Source organism: Penicillium paradoxum (genome assembly GCF_028828445.1).
Source record: "Penicillium paradoxum strain IBT 22861 chromosome Unknown utg000007l_segment0_segment0, whole genome shotgun sequence".
NCBI classification, from domain to species: domain Eukaryota; kingdom Fungi; phylum Ascomycota; class Eurotiomycetes; order Eurotiales; family Aspergillaceae; genus Penicillium; species Penicillium paradoxum.
Genome location: NW_026643185.1, coordinates 5,482,229 through 5,501,847, shown reverse-complemented (window position 1 = coordinate 5,501,847; position 19,619 = coordinate 5,482,229). Strand labels below are relative to the sequence as shown.

Sequence of the window (19,619 nt, the reverse complement as noted above, 5' to 3'; positions counted from 1 at the left end):
AATGGGTTAAAAGGCGTGTTCATTCTTAATAGCGGTCACCTCCAGCGCCAATTCCACAGAGTGTATATTTTACTTGCAAGTATTGTATTCAAAAGGGATGGATTCGTCTTGATTCTAGATACATCTTTTTTCTTGAGTAATGATCCATCAACCCCATGATTCAAAGATAGTTTAACTAAAAACCAATGCCATGGCCAATGGTGAAAATAAAGGAGTGTTCGCCATTGGAGTTCTCATAAAGCAATCCATCACGTGCCAACCAAGCTTCCTCAAGCGGTCTGGTCTCAGAATATAGTCGATGGCGTCGTGAAAAGAAAAAGAAAGAGTATCGAGCATCCTCTGCTGAGACATCTAACACCAACGAACTAGAAGGAAAGAGAGTACTGGAGATGTCAGACAATGGAATCAATGCGTGGGATACATAGGAATGTAGCATACTATTCTCTACTCGTCATCCTCGAGAGCAGCAAGAGCAAGAGCGAGGTCATCGGTAGTGCGCTTGACCATCTCGACGGCATTGGCGGCGCGCTTGGCCTTGTGGCAGCCTTGTCCGGTGTGGGCGCACCACTTCTCCAGGACCTGGGGAAGGCTCTCGGCCATGGAATCGGCGAGCTCCTCAGCAGATCGCTTGACATCGAGAGAGGCATCGACAGAGCGCTTGCAGCCCTGGCCAATGTGGCCGCACCACTTGGGAATGCTGGTGCTGGGGGTTTTGTAGGAGGCGGCCTGCACGGAGCTTGCGGCCACAAGGGCGACAACAACGGAAGTGAACTTCATTTTGATTGGAAGGAAGTAGACTCGGATTTGGGGATTGGCAAGATGGGTTGAAGTGCGAAGGATAGAGACTGAGAAAGCTCGATGATTGAGATGTCTGGAGAAAAAAAGAATAGAGACAGCGAACTACCATGAGGTTTATATATCCATGAAGAACAGGTATCACAGATGGTTGAGTAGCAGTGTCGCTATTGACCGAGAAGCACGTTGACCGAGAGTTCGAGGTACCCCATCTCTGAATAGAGGTATCATTCCGAATAGAGCTCTTTGTTGACCGCCATCAGTCTGAATAGAGGCGTCCGTTCGAGGCACAGTTCTGAATAGGGATCTTATTGAGTGGGATCAGCTTGCCACTCTGGTTGGGTTGAAACTTCGGGGCGAGAGATATCTGGGGCAAGCCATGATGTCTGCCCAGGTGGTATGCTTTGACCGGACACGAAGCTACCCAGCCAAGTCAATTAATCTGGAGAGTATTAGCTCACGTTGTAGGCTTCCTTCTTTTGTTCGAGACGGCCACAGCATCTCGAAGAGGATATGAATAAGAAGGATCGAAAGAAATTGGACAGCTCGAAGGAGGAATGAATAAGAAGAAGAGGCCCCGTTTTCATTGTTCGCACGTTACACCAGATAAGATCGGGCCGGCGCTAACCACCGCGCGATGCCGAGCCCATCCGGAGTCTTTTTTTCCCGTTTTCCTCTCTGATCCTTTCCTTCCAACCCCCTCCCAATTTGGTGAAATCTCATTCTTTGTTTAACCACCCCAGAATTCACAAGATGTTCTCCAAGACGGCACAGCCTGCCCGGGTAAGTTTTTTTTTGCTTTTTTTTTTCCTCGTGTCGTGTCACTCGCTTCCGCATTTCGATTTCCGCTCCCCGATCCTTGCAACGCACTTGGATTTCGCTAAACATCTCTCTGGCTCACTATAGACTCTGCTCCGCAGCGCTTCCGCAGCTTCCTCTATCGGTCGCTCTGTTCCCGCTAGATGTACGCCATTAATCTCCCCTGGCGCGTCCGCTCGAAGTACCCACTAACGTTTGCGCCCCAGCCTTCGCCAGTGTTCAGCAGGACATCTTCAAGCCCACCAAGTACGGTGGCAAGTACACCGTGACCCTCATTCCTGGTATGCATCGCGTTCATGGCGCTTTTTTGTGCGTTGCGCATATTTTCGACTAATACCCAATCAGGTGACGGTATCGGTGCTGAGGTCGCCGAGTCGGTCAAGACCATCTTCAAGGCCGACAACGTGCCCATTGAGTGGGAGCAGGTCGATGTTAGCGGTGTTGACGCCGGCAACAAGCACTCTGAGGAGCTTTTCCGCGAGTCCCTCGCTTCCCTCAAGCGCAACAAGCTCGGTCTCAAGGGTATCCTTCACACCCCCGTCGAGCGGTCGGGCCACCAGTCCTTCAACGTCGCCCTGCGTCAGGAGCTGGACATCTACGCCTCTATCTCCCTGATCAAGAACATCCCCGGTTACGAGACCCGCCACAAGAATGTCGACCTCTGCATCATCCGTGAGAACACCGAGGGAGAGTACTCCGGCCTTGAGCACCAGTCCGTTCCCGGTGTTGTTGAGTCCCTGAAGATCATCACCCGCGCCAAGTCCGAGCGTATCGCCAAGTTCGCTTTCAGCTTCGCCCTGGCCAACAACCGCAAGAAGGTTACTTGCATTCACAAGGCTAACATCATGAAGTTGGCCGACGGTCTCTTCCGCAGCACATTCCACAAGGTCGCTGAGGACTACCCCACCCTGGAGGTTAACGATATGATTGTGGATAACGCCTCCATGCAGGCTGTGTCCCGTCCCCAGCAGTTCGACGTCATGGTCATGCCTAACCTTTACGGTGGTATTCTGTCCAACGTTGGTGCCGCCCTCGTTGGTGGACCCGGTCTCGTCCCCGGTTGCAACATGGGTCGTGATGTTGCTGTCTTCGAGCCTGGCTGCCGTCACGTCGGTCTCGATATCAAGGGCAAGGACCAGGCCAACCCCAGTGCCATGATCCTGTCCGGCTCCATGCTCCTGCGCCACCTTGGTCTCGATGACCACGCCAACCGCATTTCCAAGGCTGTCTACGATGTTATTGGTGAAGGGTGAGTTACTAGTACTTCCTATGGAGAATGATTGAAATGCTGACTTGGATCTTTTTCTGCTAGCCGCACTCGCACCCACGATATGGGTGGTCAGGCTACCACTCACGACTTCACCCGGGCTGTTTTGGACAAGATGGAGGCGTCTCTGTAAATTTTGGAAACCCCTCCCGCTCCAATATACCAACCGCTACGATTGAGGATGCTGCCTGCCGATTCTTAAAATGCGCTATGCATACCAGAAATGGTCGGTGTGGTCCTCATTGATGTATTATCTTCCTTTCTTTTTAGCTCGAAACGTCCCCGGCAAGTTATAGCAATAGACACCATTTCTTTTGTGATCATAACGTGGACATTCATTGCATTAGTAGCTGGGTATAAACATCAAATGGTGAAGGCTATCTATTTTGAATGGGCCGAGTTCACACGGCGTCCAGGAAATGAAGAACTCGAACCCTCGAGCTCTACACCCCCATTGCAAGGCCTCTCTAGATTTCCAGGCTGCTCATGTTGCAGCACCTCACAGACGATGAACTTGGCCCGGTTTCCATCCCTCGACAAGACCTTGTGAGATCATTTCCCGAGTCAAGCGTAGGGATGGCACCTGAGCCGCAAACAAAAGATAGATGATCTCAGTTCCATATTCGAGAGGAAATGACTTTGAACACCCTTCCCATCCAGGCGGTTCCTTCTTTTCCCTTTTTTCTTTTTTGGCTGAGTCCCAAAGACACCCAGCGGATCCGTAACCAGACCAGTAAATCAGAAAGCGATGCGTCGTTTGCGGCCAGTATACTTCGAAGAAGCCTTAACAACCTTACCCTTTCTCTCCATCTGCTCCTTCTTGCGCAGAATCCAAGCCTTGTCTCCCTTCCGAGGCGGTCCCCGAGCATTATTGACCTCAGCCGCCTTGCGTCGGGCATCCAGAACATTGACATCATCCATACCATTCACAACACCGGTAATATCACCAGTCAAACCACCACCACCGACAGTCAAAACGAGGTACAGCTTGCTGCTCTTGGTCCCGGGGTCATCCTCAAGAATACCCGCACCAAAGCCCGCTTTGATGGCCGCTCCACTGATCATACTGCGCTGCACGTCGTTCTTCGGGTAGAACTGACACACCGCACGTCCACCCCGACGCAGACTGGCATATAGACCCTCGAAAAAGCGCTTCAGACGGCCTTCGGCGGTGACATCACTCGTCTCCGCATTGCAGAGCCACTGGATGGCACTGATGCTGATGGCGGCGTCGAATGTACCCGGTCGGAACGGCACTCCCTGGCCGATATCTGCGAGGAATAGATCGCCCTCCACCTCGCGTTGTAAAGCCACATCCAACATGCTGGGCGAGATATCCATGCCGATCCATGTGTGCGGGCCGCCTTCGTCGGGCTCGACTTCTGATAGCATTTCGCCGGAGAGACCAGAGCCACACCCGAGATCGAGGATGAGAGAGGGGGACTTCAGGTCGAGGAGTTCCAGTGCGCGACTGGTCATGTTCGCTTGAATATTGCGAATTCGCGAGGATTTCGTATACTTTCGCGATTCATTGTCATTGTAGAACAGGTCCGGAGGGCTGCGGGGTTTCGAAAAAAAGAAATTAGTATTCCGCCGCTATAACAGGACCTGGGCAAACATACAGGATATCTTCGGGGCGCGACATGTTGTGTGGTTATTTGACTCGAGTCTGCGGGCAAGTTGGATTTGGGAAAATCCCATAAATTATTTTTGGGTGGTGCTGCCTGAGGCATCAGTACCCCAAAACGTTCCACGTTTCGCCGATTGCGTCTCGAGTGCCCCCTCTCTCTCTGGGGCAGCTTGCCTTCAGTACATCTTTCAACTTTCCCATCGCTCCAAGACTCTGTACTCAATCGGCGCTATGTGGGTTCTACCACTTTTGGGATATTTCGGGGTGGTTGTCGGGTTTGCATTTCTCACCTTGGCCATTGGTATGTCCAAACACATGGTATCCTGACATGAATCGGAACTGACTGGCTCTAGCTTCGGGACTCTACTATCTGTCCGAACTTGTGGAAGAACACACGGTTTTCGCCCGCCGGCTTTTGACCCGTCTGATCTACGGCATCGTCGCGGTTCAAGTCCTGCTTATGATAATTGACCGGTTCCCCGTGGGATTGTCGGTACTGAGCATTGCGTCGCATCTGGTTTACGCTAGCAATCTGCGCCGGTTCCCTGTCGTCAAACTATCGGACCCTCTCTTCATCCTTTCCTGCATTCTAGTCGGTCTTAACCATTGGCTATGGTTCCGCCATTTCTCGAAGCCTTTGCCTCCATCGAACAACTGGCGCCAACCGTATGGGGTCAATTATGAGGATATGCCCTCTTTCACGGAGGTGGCTTCGTACTTTGGACTTTGCGTTTGGCTAGTTCCGTTCGCTCTGTTTGTTAGCCTGAGTGCGGGGGAGAATGTCCTCCCCAGCATGGGCTCCGAGCATGTCACCGGGGACCGCCCTGCTGGCCTGGGCCCCGTTGATGGCAAGTCCAAGAACAAGGGAATGGCCAAGGCCTTGGTGGATGGTGTCCGAGATTGGACCAGAGAGACCGGTGAACTCATGGGGTTCTGGAGAGGAGAAAACACGAGACGATTCTGAATGTATTGATCTTGCATATAGATAAGAAATGAAATTTGTATTCCGCCATCACAAATCGTGTAGAGTGTAGAGTGTAGAGACTAAATCACCAAAACATGCCACCCAGTCTCCATATCGCGTGACAATAAACTGCAAAAATTTCCAGGAAAATAAGATCAGACAATAATATGTGGGATATGTGGACATAGCGCCCAAGTAGAGGCGCTGAATTATCGAAGGAATAACAAGGCCAAGAAAGAAGAAGAAGAGGAGGAAAAGAAAAAGGGGTATAATGACGGTCAAAATTGCTGACCATGGCATGGGAACTCTCAACTCCAAGATGGACGAGCCCATCAAATTTGATGCGCAACCGCATCTTGATTACCATTATCATTAAACATTCCCTCGCGACTCTGATGGCTGAGATTACCAAGTGAGTGAAGTCATCATTCTGCAGTCGTGCAAGTCGTAATTTTTCCCGGGCAGAGTGGCAACGGCCAGGTTCAGAAATAAAAAGGCGAGAAAGAAAGAACCAGAAGTGAACCGTGTTCAGTTACCCTGGTAGAAAGAGGGATCTTCATGTAAGAATTAGCAGGTGTACAGAGAACCGCGTGTTTCTGGAACCTCACCATCCATGAAGAGCATTGAACTTTCTCGTCGCTTCGTCTTTGCCGAGCGAGTATCTTCGGAAGTAGGCCCCAGCATGCCATTCAAGGAAGAATACGGAGCAGAGTCATCGGGAGACTGATTGTATTGCTCATGTCTCGACGACGTCGCTTGATCATAGCTTGGTTGCATTGGGATGAAGCCAGTGTCGTAAGGTGTTCTGGGGCCTTCGGGAGGACAATTCACATCACCGGTGTTTCGAAAGGAGGTTTGCTGGTACGAAGGTGTAGGAAGATCTGAGAACATTTGATGACGTGGAGAACGGATATCATCAGGCGAGAGTGCATTTTCAACTGCCAAGTCTGTCGTGGCTGGCTTGTTCGAGCTCGGATCAGCATCACCGAAGATGCTGTCGTAGTCCGTGAGGAACATCGAAAAGACCGGCGCCGGAATGTTGAGAGTCGGGGCAAATACAATGCCCACGTTTCTGACAGTCATCTTATTCACATCGCAATTATTGACAATCTCAATCAAAAACTGCGACAGAGCTCGCAGTAAGGAAAGATTTGGGCTGGGCAATTTATGCACCAAAGAGTTGAAAGCAACAACCTTCTTGTGTCGATCGTCGAGTTCTTTTCAACTAGGTTAGCAGTAGAACAGAGTATAACGCTGAATAGGTCTTACCAAGAACGCGAAGGAAGTCCAGATGAAGTTCCCGAGTCAACACTGTTGTTGGAAGCTCTCTGAGGTATTGCTTGAAGAGAGAAGCCACAGCATGGATGTCATAATACTGGTCCCCAGACACAAAATCAACATCACCTTCGGTGTTAAAGCGCTCTTTCAAAGCTTTAATCACCACGTTGGAACCGCTCAAACGGAAGATTCCTTCCTCCAAGGCGGCCTCCTTGGCATGTAGATATTCAATGCAGCGATAAACCACCGCCGGTAGCTCCACGTCAATGCCTGGAGGTGCACAATCTTGTACGGCCTCTGCCAGGGGGATACCGAACACAGGTCTAATAGGGCCTGCTCTCTCGCCATTGTTTGCTAGTAATGTGTCGGTGCTGGCCTGAGCCTGAGCAGCAAGGTCAAACGAGGACCTAGAGCGGAAGCCCCAGATACTGCGTTTCTTTTCTTTTGTTGATGTCTTTGCCTTGTTGCCCCACGCCTCCAGATCCTGGATGACTGCGCCATTTGTGGGCCTGGAGATCATTCTAGGAGACTGTGTTGATTGGTCGGGAGAAGACATGTTCAACTCTCTGAACTCAGTCGTCAGACCCTCCGGAATTCGTGGAGATCGATGTGCTTGCTCGAAACTAGGACCAATTGTCGGAGGTTCAGCGGGTACTGCGTCCTCATAACTGAACCCCTGCACAGAGCCCCCTAGGTCTTGATCGGGGCTATCCACTCCTCGGCCAGACCTCTTAGTTCCATTGAACAATCTAGACTTTGACTCGGCTCCAGAGGGTGAGTGCCTTTGTTGAGGCTGGTACTCATCTTGAAACTGAGTTTGACCCCTGGAAGATGCGCTGCCACGTCCCTCATTCTCAGAGGGAGCGTTTTCGACATATTCCATAAGAGCATCGACCCAAGTATCGCGCTCTTCATCACTCTCGGCGCAAAGGACATGCCGGACAAGCGCAGAAGAATCCTTTTTCTTCGGTTCCAAAATCAAAAAGGCATGGCGGTACTGGTTATCAGGGTCATCTTCGCCCGTGGCTGAAGTAGTCTGGTCCGTGGATTTCTGCGATTGCTTGCCAATCTGTGCATGATGAAGTTTAATAGTACCCATGTGTGGACCGCCTGGAGACTCGTAATATCTTAGTTCGGGTCCATCCAGAACAAAATATCTTGCTTTCCAGCCACCAAAGTTCTTGCCTCGCTTGGTCAAATAACCTTCTTTTTGGGGCTTTCCATCTGGACCACGTGGCATGTCCGGCCTTGTTTGAGCGAGGCCTTTGAGCAAACTAGTCTCGTCGTCTCGTGGCTCAATGGCGTCGCTGGTCAAAAATTGGCAGATGGTCAATGCGGCTTTCTCATCCATTAGTGTGTCCAAGAGACCTTCAAAGTACGCATTCAATGCGGCACGTCTGAGATCAACTTTAGCAGGAGAGTGTCCGTTGAAAATGTTTCTATCCGGCAATCTGACAGGGAATGCAGAAGTCTGTCTAAGTTTATGGTCCAACTGAGGCAAAGAGCCAATGACCTTTTCAACTCGCCATAGTTCTGACATCTCTGATCGAGAGATTACACTGAGAGTAAAGACCGGCTCCTCATCCAGAGGCTTAGAAGCCATGTAGCTGTTCCGGGAAGGACGAAGCCGCGATGAAGATACCCGGACTTGAACCAGAGGGAGGGCATTCGGGGGTAAAAGCAGACCAGGATATTCGTCCGAGATCAATCCTTGATAGATTCGATTGTCGGGGAACTGTGCGGATCTTGGGCTGTCAATCATGACGGTGGGATCAATGGATGGAATCAGGCCGCCGGGTCGTCCATTTGGGGGATTGGGAGCAAAGCCAGTTGGGTGGTTGGCCATTCTGGGCGAGAGCGGTAGTCCCGAGGACTGATACCCAGCTGCCATAGAACTGGACATAGAACTGGCCATGTCTCGTGGCATGCGAGGCATGGGGGAGCCAACAGGTCGATCTTCCGGTCGCGGGCTCATAGGCAGTCCAGGGCTCATAGGCATTGCAGCAATAGAGCGTCCGTTGAAGGAGGAGGCAGGAGGAGGCCGAGAGCCCAGCATTGATCCCAAGGAGTTTGAATCGGCCATATTTGGAGGTGATCGAGTAGAGTGCTCTCTGGGGACTGTTTCTGGACTAGATATTACCGTATCACGAGTGCCATGTGTTTCTGCCTGCGCTGCTCCGAGCCTATCTTTCTGCAGCGCAGCTTCGCGGTCCTCATCGTCCTGCTCTCTTGTCTTTCTCCGACCACGTCCATTTGTTTCCTGGGTGTCGCTATAATCGGAGTCGTAATCAGAGCCCGAGGATGATTCCTGGGCGGCATCTTCTTGGCGAAGATTGAGAGGTGCAGGCGGTGCTTTACGACTTGGGTGTGAAAACCTGCTCTTTCCGTCTCCTACGGGAGATGAGATATCTGTGGCAGAGACCGGGCTTGCGGTGCTTTCAAAGCCCTCTCGAGAGGCTTCGGTTGGGGGAACAATCGATGGTTGGCCGGATTTGCGCGACACATTCTCCTTCTCACTGCTTGGTGCAGTCGCAGAAGTCAAGGATTCGGCGGCCGGCAACGGCGGAGCTTCTTGTAGATCCTTCAGCTTCTTCCTGTATTTATCCTTCTCTTGGAAAGCGCGCTCCAGATCCTTGTTGAGACCGAGAATCAAAGTCCTCTGTTTGTCAACCAATTTCCAAAGTTGCACGTTCTGAGAGGCTGCTTGATGTTTCTCTTTCAGGAGGTGCACGATCACGGCTTCGGCAGATCCAGCAGCATTGATGAGATTATTAATATCAGCCGAACTTAGAGAATTGACATCGAACGCCGATCTTTGCGAACTGGAGGATAGGGAGGAAATAGCAGAGTCAATCGACGAGGTACGAGGCATGGCGCGATGTGTTGGGCGCTCTCCTGACATCGAGTGTATGGAGCTGACGGAGGAAGAGGTAGGTCGATCAGGCTCTGGCCCACGGGGGGTTTTGGACCCACTACTCTCGCTAGATTGGCCGCCGACGTTCACTGATTCTGTCTCTACCATTTCTGGTGATTGCGACAAGCTATGGCCAGTGTTAGAGGGCGCCGCTGGGAATATAGCATTGGCCACGCGAGGGTTCAGCGACCGATTCTGGGGGAACGGAAGGTTGCCGGTGGATTTCGGGGATAAAGGACTCTCAGATGATGCAGCGCCGTCGGCGCAGTGCGATCGGGGCAAAGAACTCGTATGCAATGGAGAGGGTGTGATATGTCGAGAACCAGGAGGCGGTCCGGGGCGCTGTGGGTCAGATCGTGTTAAATAATCCCGAGGGATAAAACCGTTGTTCATGAGTGGATAACTGGTCTGGTTCCTAGATGAATTTGGCGAGCTTTCATCACTCCCTCGCGGAGCTTGCGACATGGCTGGAGCAGAGATCGAGACTCATCAGAGGGGTCACGTTCGGAGGCGACACGAGGCGAGGCCCAAGAGGGGGGCGAGAACGCGGAACCCCGGAAACTGAAGCTTAAGCGCCAGGAAGAAAAAAAAAGGGGCTTGTCAACCGATTGGAAAGCAAAGAAACTGCTAAAAACTCCCCAGTGTCACAGAGCAGAAAAGTAAGAGAGCTAGAAAAGGCGAAGTGGGGGGAAAGGGGGTTTCGAGCTAATGAGAATCGGAGACGAGAAGGAATAGCAATCAAATACTAAAATCGTGGGACCTTGATAGGGACTTTTGAAGAAAAGTGATGCGTGATGTGCTTTGGTATGCAGAATTAGATCCCTTTCTTTTCCTAGAGTTGTCCATAGGTATGTATGTCCTGAGTATGTTGTAGATCGTGAAGTAAAGAATCCTCTATAGTGAAACTCCCAGAATACCTCAGGCCCCCGTGAGATTAGGGAGATTAGTTCTTCAATCTACATTGCTGTATATGGGATTTGCCCACCTTCACTACGATCCGCTAGACTGATACCTTAGCCATGTTCTAGCATTCTTATTTTGATTGTTACGTGATTTTATTTACTAACATATGGCACCTCGGTAGTTGAAAGAACAGGAAAGATAGACAATAAGACACTTAGAATATAGATCTGAGATGCCGAGGTTCGAACTATACACCAGTCAAAACTACATATACACCGGATTTTAGGCCGGGCAAGTTGGATTTCCCTTTCCGTTTTAGTGCTCACCCCTTGCCGCTTTTTGCTCACTGAGTAAAGCCGAGCACCCGTAAGCGCTCTGACTTGCTCACTGAGCACGACCTGATTATTACATAAGCTCAAGGACTTGCTCACTGGGCGTCACCTGAGCAGCCTGAGCAAAGTAGGAGAGTAGCTAAGCTAGCAGGTCACCTCAATAAAATGCACCACGCTAGCCCTATCTAAATGCAGTCGTTTACCTAGCACTCTTGACCGTTGTCCCCTTAACGAAAGGCTGGTGTTATTAATTTGGCGGTCGATCCTAGTTGTTATGCCTCTACCTAGAAGGCAAATATATAGCGGGGCTATATTATTAGCTTTACTATTCTGCGCCTATACCACTATTTAACCTCGCCGAGTGTTACAACCTAACATACAGAGTATGAATATGGTGCGCATATCTTATAGCACATGTCGGGTATTTAGGTTGGTAACCTGACATGACGACCAGTTGGTCGTCATAGTGGCTCTTTTGGTAAACGCTCTACCTTACCATTACTTCCTACGTTTTGCAGTGGTGTCAGGCCCACTTGCCTTAACACAAGGTACTCGTCTCTCGCGGGAATTCGCTTCTTTACAGCGCTCGATCCACACTGCATCTATATGCCCACAGCCACTGATGCCGCAGTGGCCGCGGTACCATTTATAACGAATTTTGCATATGATGGGTGATTTTGTTGAAAATGGTAGAGCTCCGGGGTAAATACTTGCGATACTAGCCTTGGGTGGAGAAGGCTGTTATAAAACACGGGTTTGGAAGAAAACCTATATACTTGTAGAATTTTCAAAAAGCTGTGGAGCTCAATGAAATGAATAACATCCAAATTGGATTTGGATTTCTTTCATCCTGGATTTTGCCTTGTCTGAGACAAAGAGGTCTATGCATGGTGCAATTGAGATTGAGAGCAATGCATTTGTTGATATCTTTGTTCCAAATATAAACTATCCTAGATCCTCAGTTTCCACTTAGTTTCCATTCATTCTGTGCCACACATATGGATTGACTATATGTATACAATATTGTCGGCATCTCATCCTCATTACGTGCTACGAAGAAGGTCAGAGCTAGCACGAAGTAATAATGGTTTGTTGAATTCTTTCGGAACCTACTCTCCGTAATTATAAAGTGAGAGCCCGCATATTATATATAAAAAAAAAACTTGATCCAATCTATAGCATGATTTGTTAGCACTTCCAGACAATCCAATGCGTCAATAAAAGAGAAAAGGAATCCACAAACATATGGAATCTCGTCGTAATAATATATAAGTATATATATTTTCAATCAATAGTATGATATCTATAGTTTAGTACACGCAGAATGGACAATGGACTTACCTCCTAATCTCCGGCTTGAGCGGCAGCTGGGGCCGGGTTTGGGAGGGGGTAGTGGCTGTAATTTTTATTAGTATCCAACATCATAGGGTTTGATGCAAGTAGTGCATACTAGTCAAACCACCTCTCCAGGAGGGCGTCAAGGCGCCATACGGCTAGCAAACAAACATATATGCCCAAAAGGCCCACACAAGAAAGCCTTCGTCTCGCTGGGGGTTAAGGCGGCCAGCAGACGGTCCAAAAACGCCGCAAAGCGGGCAAAGTAATCGTTGGGCGACGGGTTTTCACCGACAGGAAAGGCTTTCGCGGCCGACATCTGCTGACAGGGCTGTGTTAGCAAAAAAGACCTCAAAAAGGACTGCTGGGATAACTCACTGTGAGAAAAGATGGTGATTTGCGATGTTTACAGAACCAAAATTCTCTCTACGTAAGGTAACAAGGTAGTAAAGTAGCAATTGGAAGGTGCATGTGAAACGAGGACTACAATGGCAGGCACGAATGTTCCTAAATAGGAAGGAAGCGTGTGGAGGTTGGACTTCGGGAACGACTGCAAGTTTAGATCAGGGGATTCGAAGCCAAAAGAAAGAGTTGAATTGCACAATAAAACCTCAAACTAGCAAGCAGGCACCTAGTGGCCTGACACTGACACTTAAGGTACCACAACTTCTTCCTCGTCCTCTTCGTCAATAAGCATGAATGGCTCATCGAATTGGTCCGCCTTGCCTCTTCTCGTCTGCTCTTTTGAAACATCGCTCTCGTATCCTGGGGGCATTACAATCAGATCAAAAGGGCTGTCATGACTGTCAAGAGATAACCCCCATATCAAAGCTCGATTGACCCTTTGGCGGTAAAAGCTATTGTCATCCACGATATGGAAATCCCTAAGGAATTCCTCCTTTTCTTTTTGGTAAGCTTAAACCCCCGAGCCTGGTGACAACATCCACATTCCACCATACAATGTCCAGCTCCAAGCTGTCGTGTTTTATCAATCTTGCGATCAGCGCAACATCCACAGTCACGGCTACAGCATCCCCCTTCCTCACGCAATCCTCGAACAAAACTCGGTGCATATACCAGAGAGGATGTGATCGCCATAGATCAAATGCTCTTATCAGTGGCCCCTCCACGAATGAGTTTCGGACTTTCCACCACTGGAGTTCCAGCAACCAATATCTCTTCTTCAAAGCCTGAAGCACGGCCTGTACATCATTCCTATAGAGTAGCCAGCTGCCTGTGGCCTCAGGCTTCTTAGCGAGGCATTGCTCTTCCTGGACAGTATTTCGGAGGTCTTGTTCTATCCGGAGAAGCTCAATCGCTCTACCAACATAGGATGGCGCTTTTCTAACCATGTTCCACCGATACCGTTGAAGAGCATTAATATCTCCACTCTTTTCGATCTTGATTTCATCTTGAGTTTTCTCTCCAGGCAAGGCCAAGTCAATTTCTGATCGAGTCGGCTTGTCCGCAGATTGCATGTTGAGCTTTTGTTGACCGTAGAAGCCGTATGCTAGTTAAGACTAGGTTATCGTCTCGGGTATAGAGAATAGAGAGATGGGGGAAGATTATCCTTAAAAGAGAGATAGGGGAAGATTATCCTTAAAGTTGAGGTCTACCTGATGAACGACTCATCCTGATGTCAGATACTCTTCCGTAATCTCTATTGGACCCGCATATCTCTAACAGTAAAAGAAACAAAATGTGAAAAGCCAGAAAACTTTATTGGTTCAAGAATAGCTCAGTTTCCCTTCTTTGATCGTCCGCTCCGAGCTTGGTAGGCGGACCGATGGAAGAACTATTAGAATTACAACTTGGTCCTTCAAGAGCTCGGCGCATCCATCTGGTGGTAACATCTCGAGGAAATTTCTAAGGGATGCTTGGAGGATTTCATCGTGGGGTCTTTCCGCACTTGTGGCGTACCGATCAATGCGATCAAGCATTGCGGCTAGATTTGCTGCACGCGTGGATTCCGACACATCTGTTTGGACCGAGAAGATTGAATCCTCATACGGGACTGGGGGAGGCGGGCCTGGCTCCGTGACCTTGCGGCGGGGGCGAGAGGAGGATACCTCTGGGGAATCCGAACGAGGGCGTTTGCTCGCCATAGAAGGTGGTAGGCTGTGATATACTCGTAGATCTACTGTGAATGCTTGTCGATCAGACTATCGGCCCCGGGGCCCCGACCGGCGCCACATTGGACGTTCCGCAGGGCATTATAGCGGCACCGGATTTACCCATATTAAGAAACTTGATGCTTGCCGCTTTGGTCGGCCTGAACCCAAAGCACAATTTGCTACTTTTTCAAGGCGATTTCGTTTTCTTTTACCATCAATATTTTCCTGATCCACTGTATTGTAATTAGTTTGAGTCTTGGCGTACTTCAGTGTAAAGAATGAAGATTTGCTTATTTTAAATATCTTACTCCGGTCTTCTTTTGAAATGATAATTGTCCAATACTACGTTGAATTACATTGTTGAAACCTGATATATTACCCCGGACATCATGTGACATCGAGTACCAGGCATACCATATGTTATACAAAAGTGTATATTACAGTTAGTCATCGGTGTCCGCACAGATTGTTCAAATTGCGGGTTTTGTCATTTTAGTTAGAGTTCTACATAACTATCTGTCATTTTGCACAATACATTTCATACAGCCAGATTTCTGTCACATACCCTAAGTGCTCACAGTGATCACCCGTGGTGTGAAATACTCAGTGAGCAGGAGCCTAAGCGCTCTCATAAAGCGGCGGCACCCCGATCGGGAAATTCGCGACCGTGGCCTAAAATCCGGTACATACAGCCACATATGTAGGTGAAGATCATAGAATGCACCTCAAACACATGCTTCACAAAGAATTCTATTGAGTTGAATGAGATAAAATAACCGGGACTCCCGTAAATGCGACCGCAATGACTATAATACAGATCATCAGATGAGAACGCCATTCGAATGAAGTACATAAAGAGTACAATTAGGCCATATTGCCAGCCATGCCGATGAAAATAGCCTGGGCGGCCAGCTGAAGGGACCAGAACCCGACTTTCTTGAACCGCCTTTTCCGGGCTTGATCATCCACGACATCATGGGCAAACGCATCATAGGTCTATAGAAAGGTTAGCAATGATTCAGTATCGCACAACAAAGAGACACTGGTACTTACGGCAGCTGATAGGTCATCCATCAAACTACTGTCAAAGATGGTCCAGCTTCCATCGAAATCCCCAACACGTTTAACCAAGCGGCAGTTGATGGGAATGAATGTGCGCTTGGAGTTGATGTAGGCCACAATGGGACGGATGAGTGCATTGTTGATATAAGAAAGATCTCGAGTGAAGATGGGCACGACAGCGCGGACATTGTTAAGGTGTACGCGCAAATCCATGACAAGGAAGCGTCGATCTTCAGTCTCCGATTCTTGGCTGGAGTTCGCAGACACAGCCTCCGGGTAACGATTCGAAGTGACCGTGGCTTCTAATCGATCATAGAAATCAGCCATCACCTTGGCTAAACTCTCATCATTTTCTGCAGGTAACATGATGTCGGCCACAATATCCACAGTCCCTTCGTGAATCCAGGAGAAGGGGCCTTGAACACCGCGGTTGAGATGGTCAACATTGAGTCCGTCAACCCGAATCCTGTTATGTTTCTTCCACGGGCTTGACTTGCCATCGTCTTCCGTGCCACTATCTTGCCGGATACCTGTGAACCCGGGAGATTGACGAGCGTGAATGGTGAATAAAGAATTGTCGTAAGACCCAGACATCATGTTGGCAGAAAGGAAATCATAGAAGAGCCACTGTTTCCGCAACTGAGGAAGATCGCAGGAAAAGATGCTCACGGAGAAAGGGCGGAAGTTGTCTGGTTGATAAACCGTTACAAGCAGGTCATGCATTTTGAAGGAGTCGATTTCAAAATCGCCAGGGTGATGCTCATGTCGGTAGGACTTGGGATCTAAGTCTTCCTCGGGCCAGTAAACATGACGACGGTCGACAACGCCCCGTATGCCTTTAACCTCAACATCATGTAGCGGGCCCTGTCCGTTAAGCCATTTGGTAAATGATAATGTGACGTTGACCGTCTCGATAGACAAGTCGAATTGTGTGTAGTTAGTATCCTCCTCTTCATCGGCCACTACCTGGGTATCTTCGAGTCCAGTCTCCCCTCGGGCAGCGGCCGCGGCCGCAGCAGACTTTGATGAGCCCTTGCTGACATGACCTGTACCTTGACCTGGCCGTTTTGACACAAAAACATTCTTGAAGGTGATGACCCCATTTCTCCATTTGGGTACGATTGCAGATTCGAAAACAACCTTAACTCCAGATGATTTAGTGAGATAGTTGCCTACCCATCCTGCCAGAGTTTCTATAAAGGCGAATTAATATGAAGACCTGACCGCAACGGAAATAATGACGTACCTTGAGCAAAGACCGTGTTGATCGCCAGGATCAGGAGCGAAAAGAACGTTGTGGTTCCAACAACGACCCAGACGATATGTCCCAGCAAAACCCATGAGAATAGGGCGGTCATCTCATCCAAATTGAAAGGCCGAACACTTCTGATAGAAAACCACTTGAATCGTACTTTTAGGCGTGACCAGAAACCGGTTGCTGCGGCCAATAGCTCCTCCTTGGTTGGTCGATGTAAATGAGGCATATGAGGTAGGCGATCCATCAGATGACGACTGTGTGTTGTTGCTGATTGCTGAGGATCTTGGGGTGGTTTGGCCGGTGAGTGAGTCGTGGGTGCATCTTTGCCGGATTGACCGGATTTCGGGGAGTGGTCATTTTCGTTACGAATATCTGTGTCCCGCGGAGCTTCTTTGCTATGTCCGTGATGGTTCGGAGTATGTAAAGTTCGCTTCCAAATATAATGGGCGGTTATCTTGCTGGAGGGAATGATGCATGCGGCGGTAGTTTCCGCCGCAGCAGAAGTTGGCGAGACGCCGAGGACGAAGAAGCCCCCTGACGCAAATCTTTTGGTGAGGTGGGTTGGCTTTTTAGGAAAGGACGAGATACGTCGTGGGTGATTGGCGAATAAAAAATCGAGTAGAGACCTTGAGCGAGAGGCTTCCGGAGCGAGCATGCGATTGATTCGTATGCGACCAAGAAACGGATTTGCCGTATCCCAGAAATGGGCATACAGCCGGCGTCCCAGATTGGCAGACATCCTTGTTTTTACATCATGTGGAAAACCTCGAACGCGCAGAAAGACAGGACAATCAGTATCGGAAGATACCCGTAACTTGTTGACAGGGAAGCTGTGAGAGTTAAGAAATGAAATCATCTGGGGTTTGTCCTGTTTGCATCAAAAAAATCCGTTCCGCCCACACTTCATTTTTCCGTGAGGGGGGAACTGATTAAATTTTGCGATAACAGATTTGTTGGAAAAAATCCATTCTGCTCTTTTAAAGCCATCACAATGTCGGCCCCTACAGCTCTTCGTCAGCCTGAGCAAACTCTCGGCTTCCAGCCTCAGAATGTTTCTCATGGTCAGTACTTATGCTCCTATTTGCAAAATCCTCTAGCTGACGCTGCATAGATCAGGATGATGAAATTTTGATCGATGCCCAGGCCTCGATCGAGGGCGTTCCCACCAACCCCGTCGCCGAGTCTGCAGAGGATGGCGAGTTGCGCATCGATGAGGAAGGTCGCCCTGTCTTCACCCCGGCCAAAGACGTCGCTACCGCATATAAGATCGAATCACGGAAGGTGCCTGTCCCGCCACACCGTATGACGCCGCTCAAGGCAAACTGGGCCAAGATCTGCCCTCCTATCGTCGAACACCTCAAGTTGCAAGTGCGAATGAACATCAAGAGCCGATCGGTAGAATTGCGGACCTCCAAGTTTACCGACGACGTGGGAGCCCTGCAGAAGGGTGCTGATTTCGTCAAGGCCTTCACTCTTGGCTTCGATATCGATGATGCCATCGCCCTCCTCCGACTTGATGATCTGTACATCCAAACTTTCGAAATCAAGGATGTGAAGACTCTAAACGGAGAGCATCTTGGTCGTGCCATTGGACGTATTGCAGGCAAGGATGGAAAGACCAAGTTTGCGATCGAAAATGCCAGCCGGACACGAGTGGTACTTGCAGACCAGAAGATTCACATTCTGGGTGGATTTAAGAACATTCACATTGCCCGAGAGGCCATTGTCAGCTTGATTCTGGGTAGCCCTCCGGTAAGTCTCCATTTACCTGAATCCTTGGAGGAATATTACTGACACAAAATAGGGCAAGGTATATGGCAATCTTCGAACTGTCGCCTCGCGTATGAAGGAACGGTTCTGATTCCACGACTCATTTATCTCATCCGGCATAATGTGGGCGTTTAGGTGCATCAGGTTTTACGCTGTCTTCTTTTTTTTATGATACTAGAGGCATGATGACGTACAACGTAAAGATATCAATTTATCAAAATTCAAGTCATTTCAATTATGTTTGTGGTCAAATGATCAGAAAATAGCCCCATGTTTGATAATAAGACTATAATCTTAATCTGCCAAGTCCTCCTCTCTAATCCTGCTTCAGAGGGTAGAACAGCTCCTCGATTCCTTCACTCGTAATAATCATCATTTGCAAGCCATCGCCAACCTCGATATGTCTCTCCACGGCGCTTGTAAAGGCGTCCCGTACAAGCTTCTTGACCGTATCTTTGGGCAAAGGCTCGGCCTTCTTGGGCTCAAGGGCATGTCCTTCGCCGCTTCCCGGGATGTATTGGTTCTTGGAGTTGACTTGGTTATCCAGGAAAGGCATGATCAAACTGGAGGCGGCACCGGCAGCTCGGCACTGTTCCCGCTCGTAGGAGCCCACTGGGTCGTAGCTGTACAAAGCTCCCGTGCCTTCTTCATCCAGACCAGCCAGAATAGCATGTACGTAGTACGGGAAGAATCGCTTCTCGTAAAGGATGGTAGACAATCGCTGTGCGCATGCTGAGACTGACATGGGTTTCCCATGTTTGTACTTGTACATCTTCACCACAGTGTCCAGCTTTTCCTTGAGAGCGTTGCCGTCCGCAGCAAAACCAACAACAGAAAGAAGGATCTGAGCTCCCTCGCCAGTTTCGTCATCACCACCGATCTTGAACACTTTCGGGACCATGCGGGAGTTGATATTGTAGCCTGATGTGGAACGAGTATCGCCGGCTAGGATAGCGAAAGTCGAGCCTGTGATGCCGAGGGTGGAGCCGCCATTGTCGGTGTAACTAGTAGAGCTGTTAGCTCAGATCCTTACTCAGTCAAATAAAGAGCCTCCTTACGGATAAAACGAATGTTGCTTGACATTAGCGGATGTTGGCTCAGAGAAGGAGTATCCGATAGTCTCACCACGAGACTGGTGACCCATGAGCGACGTCATTTTCGGAGAGGTACAGCTTGAT

At 49.3% G+C, this 19,619-nt stretch overlaps 10 protein-coding genes across 10 annotated transcripts; 3 read left to right on the top strand and 7 right to left on the bottom strand.

Annotated features, from left to right (window-relative positions):
- Positions 1-444: 444 nt before the first annotated feature.
- On the bottom strand, positions 445-777 carry N7457_009538 (mating alpha-pheromone PpgA; the record flags this gene model as incomplete). The annotated part of the gene is made up of 1 exon (XM_057180581.1): positions 445-777. One exon carries the CDS (start codon positions 775-777, stop codon positions 445-447), a length of 333 nt encoding a protein of 110 aa, XP_057028967.1.
- Positions 778-1,548: 771 nt separating this feature from the next.
- On the top strand, positions 1,549-3,014 carry N7457_009537 (isocitrate dehydrogenase (NAD(+)) IDH1; the record flags this gene model as incomplete). The annotated part of the gene is made up of 5 exons (XM_057180580.1): positions 1,549-1,578; positions 1,702-1,759; positions 1,821-1,895; positions 1,960-2,863; positions 2,927-3,014. The coding sequence occupies 5 exons, from the start codon at positions 1,549-1,551 to the stop codon at positions 3,012-3,014; spliced, it is 1,155 nt and encodes a 384-aa protein (XP_057028966.1).
- Positions 3,015-3,619: 605 nt separating this feature from the next.
- N7457_009536 (18S rRNA methyltransferase BUD23) lies at positions 3,620-4,526 on the bottom strand (the record flags this gene model as incomplete). The annotated part of the gene is made up of 2 exons (XM_057180579.1): positions 3,620-4,439; positions 4,504-4,526. The coding sequence occupies 2 exons, from the start codon at positions 4,524-4,526 to the stop codon at positions 3,620-3,622; spliced, it is 843 nt and encodes a 280-aa protein (XP_057028965.1).
- Positions 4,527-4,742: 216 nt separating this feature from the next.
- N7457_009535 (uncharacterized protein) lies at positions 4,743-5,475 on the top strand (the record flags this gene model as incomplete). Its single annotated transcript, XM_057180578.1, has 2 exons — positions 4,743-4,812; positions 4,865-5,475. 2 exons carry the CDS (start codon positions 4,743-4,745, stop codon positions 5,473-5,475), a joined length of 681 nt encoding a protein of 226 aa, XP_057028964.1.
- Positions 5,476-6,042: 567 nt separating this feature from the next.
- Positions 6,043-10,132, bottom strand: N7457_009534 (GTPase-activating protein BEM3; the record flags this gene model as incomplete). The annotated part of the gene is made up of 2 exons (XM_057180577.1): positions 6,043-6,692; positions 6,745-10,132. 2 exons carry the CDS (start codon positions 10,130-10,132, stop codon positions 6,043-6,045), a joined length of 4,038 nt encoding a protein of 1,345 aa, XP_057028963.1.
- A 2,757-nt stretch (positions 10,133-12,889) lies between these two features.
- N7457_009533 (uncharacterized protein) lies at positions 12,890-13,715 on the bottom strand (the record flags this gene model as incomplete). The annotated part of the gene is made up of 2 exons (XM_057180576.1): positions 12,890-13,002; positions 13,160-13,715. 2 exons carry the CDS (start codon positions 13,713-13,715, stop codon positions 12,890-12,892), a joined length of 669 nt encoding a protein of 222 aa, XP_057028962.1.
- A 249-nt stretch (positions 13,716-13,964) lies between these two features.
- Positions 13,965-14,342, bottom strand: N7457_009532 (uncharacterized protein; the record flags this gene model as incomplete). Its single annotated transcript, XM_057180575.1, has 1 exon — positions 13,965-14,342. One exon carries the CDS (start codon positions 14,340-14,342, stop codon positions 13,965-13,967), a length of 378 nt encoding a protein of 125 aa, XP_057028961.1.
- An 873-nt stretch (positions 14,343-15,215) lies between these two features.
- On the bottom strand, positions 15,216-17,410 carry N7457_009531 (mitochondrial distribution and morphology protein; the record flags this gene model as incomplete). The annotated part of the gene is made up of 3 exons (XM_057180574.1): positions 15,216-15,347; positions 15,405-16,606; positions 16,660-17,410. 3 exons carry the CDS (start codon positions 17,408-17,410, stop codon positions 15,216-15,218), a joined length of 2,085 nt encoding a protein of 694 aa, XP_057028960.1.
- A 252-nt stretch (positions 17,411-17,662) lies between these two features.
- Positions 17,663-18,532, top strand: N7457_009530 (pre-rRNA-processing protein PNO1; the record flags this gene model as incomplete). The annotated part of the gene is made up of 3 exons (XM_057180573.1): positions 17,663-17,732; positions 17,783-18,423; positions 18,476-18,532. 3 exons carry the CDS (start codon positions 17,663-17,665, stop codon positions 18,530-18,532), a joined length of 768 nt encoding a protein of 255 aa, XP_057028959.1.
- Positions 18,533-18,757: 225 nt separating this feature from the next.
- On the bottom strand, positions 18,758-19,597 carry prs3 (proteasome core particle subunit beta 6; the record flags this gene model as incomplete). The annotated part of the gene is made up of 2 exons (XM_057180572.1): positions 18,758-19,445; positions 19,500-19,597. The coding sequence occupies 2 exons, from the start codon at positions 19,595-19,597 to the stop codon at positions 18,758-18,760; spliced, it is 786 nt and encodes a 261-aa protein (XP_057028958.1).
- Positions 19,598-19,619: the final 22 nt, after the last annotated feature.